The 6,000-nt window shown below is 42.1% G+C and overlaps 1 protein-coding gene across 1 annotated transcript in view; it reads left to right on the top strand.

Annotated features, from left to right (window-relative positions):
• The window catches only part of LOC120984808 (putative cation exchanger C521.04c), a 158,661-nt gene extending 154,862 nt beyond the window's left edge, over window positions 1–3,799 (top strand). The window contains exon 21 of the mRNA XM_040413434.1: window positions 3,174–3,799. Coding sequence (XP_040269368.1) covers window positions 3,174–3,247 — 74 coding nt within the window. The 3' untranslated portion in view covers window positions 3,248–3,799. The remainder of the gene's footprint in view (window positions 1–3,173) is intronic.
• Window positions 3,800–6,000: the final 2,201 nt, after the last annotated feature.

The following is a 6,000-nucleotide window of genomic DNA, read 5'->3' on the forward strand; positions in this document are numbered from 1 at the left end:
ACATGTTGATGCGTTTTGCACGCGCATGAGAAAAATCGCCATGTTTGGTACCCAAACCCGAACTTCTTCAGAGGTTTGGGTTAGGTGTTGTGTAGATTGTATTTTCCCTTATAACATGGTTATAAGGGAAAATATTAGCATTCTTAATACAGAATGCTTAGTAAAATAGGGCTGGAGGGGTTAAATAAAAAAAATTATATAATTTAACTCTCCTTAATCAATTTGTTCGCGCAGCCCGGCTTCTCTTCTTTTTCCTTCTTCAGAACCCGGGTAAAGGACCTTTTTGATGACATCACTGCGCTTATCACATGGTCCATCAATGTGATGAGCGCAGTGATGTCACCATAGGTCCTTTTCCTCCTGCACGGCAAAGAAGAAGAAAGAAGAGAAGCCGGGCTGCGCGAACAAGTGGATGATTAAGGGGAGTTAAATTACTTTATTTATTTTACCCCTCCAGCCCCATTTTACTATGCATTCTGTATTAAGAATGCTATTTTCCCTTATAACCATGTTATAAGGGAAAATAGTAATGATCGGGTCCCCATCATGATGATCTCCTTGCAAACATGCGTGAAAATCACACCGCATCCGCACTTGATTGCGGATGCTTGCGATTTTCACGCAGCCCTATTCACTTCTATGGGGCCTGCGTTGTGTGAAAAACACATAAAATAGAGCATGCTGCGATTTTCACGCAAAGCACAAGTGATGCGTGAAAATCACCGCTCATGTGCACAGCCCCATAGAAATGAATGGGTCCGGGTTCAGTGCGGGTGCAATGCGTTCACCTCACGCATTGCACCCGCGCGGAAATCTCGCCCGTGTAATAGGGTCCTTACTGTATAGTCAATGGCCAATCCATCCCTGTATTTGGGCTTTACTGACAAATGTGTTTTTTTCCTTTTCATCTTCTTCCAAGAGCTATAACTTTTTTACTTTTCCGTCTATGTAGCTGTATGAGGGCTTTTTTCTTTTAATGAGACACGTTGTAGTTTTTAATGGTGTAATTTTGGGGTACACAACTTTCTGATTTAACTTTTATTTACTGTTTCTGTGAGGGAGTTGGGGGTGGGGGGGTGGGGTGGTTTAACAGCGATCCTGCCGCACCTGAGGGATTAACTTCCGCGGATTGCAACACCCTGTCAGAGGTCAAGTGCCGGCTATGTGTTTCTGCCACCGGCACCCGCCTCCTGTATCTGTATTAAAGGTTATCACTGGTGGCGCAGTGCAAACCTACCCCCCCCCCCCCACCCCACCCCACCCCTTCCCCGTATTAACAACATTGGTGGCACAGTGTGCCGCCAACCCTCCAGTATTAAAATCATTGGTGGCAGTGGCCACAGGGTCCCCTCCTCCCCTTCTTTCAGTCATTGGTGGCAGTTCTGATCGGAGCCCCAGCAGTGTAATCCTGGGGCTGCGATCGGTTACCATGGCAGCCATGACGCTACTGAAGCCCTGGCTGCCATGGTAACCTCCCTGCTGCTGTGTGTACTATGCAGAGGGCAGCAGGGAGAGTGTGAGGTCCTATTCACCCTAATAGAGATCTATTAGGGTAAATAGGACAATGGATTAAAAGATCCCAGGTTCTAACCCCTAAGGGGGTAAATAGTTATTAAATAAAGTTAAAAATAAAAAATAATTGGTATAAATCACACACTTTCCCAATTTTACATATAAAATATATAAACAAACTTATTACATATTGCCACGTCTGAAAAGTCCAAACTATTAAAATATAAAAAAAATCTCCTACCTCAGCTGTTTGGAGGGCTGATATGAGGGTCAGATGTAATGTCTTGATATTTATGGGGGTCAGATCTGAGGATCTGCTGAGGTCTGAAGAATGTGTTTTTATTTATTTATTTTTTCCCTCCTCTAAAATTTGGGGTGCGTCTTAGAATGCGGAAAATACTGTATTTTTCTGTGGCTATGCTTCCGTATCTGCAGGAGTGTGTAACCAAAGAACAATGGAGGGAATTTATCACACCCTGCACTCCAGAATTCTGCCTTCAAAAAGTCATAAAACAGGAACCTATTTTAAATCACATAATTTTTACATTTTACATCACTTGCTCCAGTTTTGTAAAGTGGGCATGGTTAGCCATTTAATGAGTTTAACTCCAGATTTATCACTGAGACTTTAAAAAGTTGCAAACTTACTCCAGTACAAGAGTGACCCAGGAAACCTGGAGTAGCAGTTCTAGACAAAAATTTTGTTTTAAAGGGTTTCTGTCATCATAAATTACGTTATGTAGCTGACTGACATTAGCGATGGGCTAATGTCAGCAGTACATAACAGTGGGCTTTATAAGTCTCTGCCTGCTTTCGTTTTTCTTAAAATAAAACACTTTTTTAAAATATTCTAATGAGCCTCTAGGTGCTATTAGGGTGTTGCTTCAGCACCTAGAGGCTCGGTCCACTCACCCTTTGGCACGCCCAGGTCCCATTGATTGGCAAGTTCTCATCTTCGTCCAGTATATCCCGCGCCGTCGCAGTGAGTGAAGGACGCGCTCCTGCTGCCGACTTCACTCACTGCGCAGGCGCCGACCCGCTTGGTATTGGGCGCAATGAGTGAAGGACTCGCTCGGAGCGCGTGCTTCACTGCCTGCACCGAATACTAAATGGACCTGCGCAGTGAGTGAGGCCGGCAGCAGGAGCGCGTCCTTCACTCACTGCGCCTGCGTTGAATAGTAAACGGGACGGCGCAGGCGTGGGATTTACTGGATGAAGAGGAGAACTCGCCAATCAATCAACGGGACCTGGGTGTGCTTAAAGGGTGAATGGACCGAGCCTCTAGGTGCTGAAGTAACGCCCTCATAGCACCCAGAGGCTCATTAGCATATTTAAGTGTTTATTTTAAGAGAACAGCGGCAGGCAGGGAGTTATCAAACACACTGTTATGTACTGCTGACATTAGCCCATCGCTAATGTCAGTCAGCTACATAACGTAATTTATGATGACAGAAACCCTTTAAAGATGAGCCAAATTTAACAAACCACATATATGACACTGGATACATTTGACTACCCCCCAGCCTCTTCAGTAATTTCTGGGCTGGGAGCAATTAAGCTATGGGATAATTGACTGTTGTATAAACACTTCTCCAATTGGTGTACAGATTATATCTAAGGAACGCTTCGGATGAATGTTGATGTATCGTTTCTCTTTGCAGGAACTGTCTTGGTAATGGTTTACTTCATATTACTTGCCATGTATTTCTTTGCACCATCTCCTGAAGGCTGCTGATTGCAATCTATCAACGTTGAAGTTTCTTTAAATTAGACTAACCAGTAAGGAAATGGGAAGAGGCAGAACATACAGTCCTAAAAGAAATGCAGACCCACATTTACTATGGTTAAGGCTGCGTCTGCCAGGAGTCTTGCCGCACGTTAAATCGGTCAATCCTAATTAGAGACATGCAACTAACTGTTCATATAGCTTTCAAATGAGTGAAACAATCCATACTCTCTAATCCCTGGGTGTAAAACATCTTCAGTATTTCTTCTATTATAATGCAATTTCCTTCATATATATAAAATATGCAGGATGCAAAGTCTTTCATCAGCCTGACATCTCACGGCCCACTTACTCATGCATGCAGGAGGTGACACCTGTCTACACAAGTCATCATAAGAAAGCACTAAAATTACAGGTCTCGTTCAGCCCTTTTGGTTCCGATGTTTCCAATTTCACTATCTCATATACCTCTGCAATTACGCCCTTCTATTCTCTGGCTCACATTCCTTTACCTTTACATGCTCCCAACACCTTCAGAACATAGGCAAGGGGTCTTTTTATTAAAAAAAATACAAGGTTTGGGATTTATAATTCTGAATCATTCCAGCTGAAAAATATATAATAAAAATGTTCATTTTATATATAATAAAAATATATAATAATAAATTTCATTATGTATACATAATGCCATATTGTTTTGATGAACACAGGAGCAGGTACTGAAAATGATTGCATTGAATTAGCTTGCAGTGCAACCTTGGAGGTGTCTGTTGCAGATACTTCAGAGAAGATGAATATATTCAAATGGAACCAGTTTCCTGTCAGTGTTGATGTTCAGATTTTTCCTGTTAAGTATTGTCCTCTAACCTGGCATAAGTGTGTGAAATATACACTGAGAACATAGGTTACATGAAGGAGCAGCTGAACTTGCTTGGGTAAAAAAAAAAAATTCTATGTATGTTGGGGTTTTTCCATAAAGTCTACAAAACAAGATTTTTTTTTTTTGCTGTGCTCTTCAGTGTGTGAAACACGTGAATAAAACGGTACAGTAATAGAAATCTGATATTTGCTTGTAATAATTACCTATGTAAATTATTGTGACTTTTTCCTTGATATATTGTAAATAGTTGTAAGATTATTAAAGCATTCTTTTCCTTGGAGCTGTAGTCATGTCATTGCTGTTCCAATTTTATCTTTTGGTCTGAATAAATTTGACCAGAATTGAAAGTAACCCAGTTGTACTAATAAGTTGTGGGTGACACTCTGGGGTCTCCTGGAACCGTATCCAGCCTTTTTTCAAGCTCTCTCATGTCAAGACAACACAGGCAATGACAAAGTACCATTGACATATATGGCTGAGTAAATGGATGGCAGCTAGTGGTAACAAAAACACATGCTGGTATTGGAAGACGCAATGTGATTCCAAAATTAGCCCTTTTTTGGGGAATAGCAACATTATGTAGTGAAGAAGCAATGTCTTTTTCAAAAGTCACAAAAAAACTACCATTTTTGGGAGCCATTTCAGGTTTGTTATACCATGCATAATTGAGTTCCCAGCAACCGCAGCGCAATATGGAATATAACTGACCAGCCTGGTCTGGTGACAAGTCCTCCCTATCAGCAATGGTAGATCTATTCATTGGCGTCAGCCCAAAGGTGTGTGAAGAAGCCTGATTCATTTTCACAAATGTTATGTTTTTTGGAGGACAATTTTGTAAGCTTCAGTGTGATGAAGCCACCTGTTTCTGACATCACACAAGTCCATGGACAATACAGTGCACTGATGGCAAACTGGGCCAGTTCATGCCACTGTTGCAATCTCCTGATCCAAAAGTCTATAGGGTTATGGATCATGGTACTTGCCGGAGAAATGGCACAGTGCAGGTATGACTGAACCTGGTCATTAAGCCAGTGTGTATCCATTTTCTGATATGCATCAGTTTGGTGCAGTTGTTGAAAAAAAGTATATAAAAACTGTTCCATCATGTTCAGCAAATTATGTTGGCGGCTGCTTCTGCTACACACTGTAGTGGTAATGCTGGCAGAGGCAGTGGAATGATTAACAGAAGGGTTCCTGGTCAGAAATGTGATCATCAGGCATCTGTTTAGCAAAAGCTGGCATATTATCAGGATATGCACTGTATCCAGCTTGCCACAATTTTAGCTCCCTTTTGGAATCTGGTAAAGTCCACACTTTTCCCTTTACAGACAGTCTAAAAGCATGGCTATTTAATAATCTTCCCAGTGATTGATGCTAAAAATATAATAGTCTGCTTGCCCAAGGAGCCAATTTCAGTGTCTGCTCCGCACTACCACATTTGTTTATACAATAAGTGTCAGCCTTGTCCCCTAGCTGTTTCTGTGTAAACCTCATCCTCCCAAAGCCATAGCTTCTCATCTGCCTCGACTTCCTCCTGCCAACAACACCATCCGTGCTGGTTCCCAACAGCTACAGCTTGGCGACTAAGATGTGGACAATGTTCTTCCTATTCCATCCCTTGATGCATGAGTGTGACCATTTTCTCCAAGAGTATCAGGGAGGGTTATCTAGTTGATGCTGCTGTTATCCCTAAGAATAAAACCGGTAGCCTCTTCGAAGGGCCTGAGCATATGACCTGTCCCTGGTGAGCTTCCACTGCCTGAGCTCACAATAACACATGCACCCTGCTGGGTGGTCTCATGCATGATGTAATCAGTAACCATTTAATGCTCCTTGTACAGACAGTCCAGCAATGTGGAATTCCGGTGAGTTGTAAAGTGAC

Source organism: Bufo bufo, chromosome 1, assembly GCF_905171765.1.
Source record: "Bufo bufo chromosome 1, aBufBuf1.1, whole genome shotgun sequence".
Lineage (NCBI taxonomy): Eukaryota > Metazoa > Chordata > Amphibia > Anura > Bufonidae > Bufo > Bufo bufo.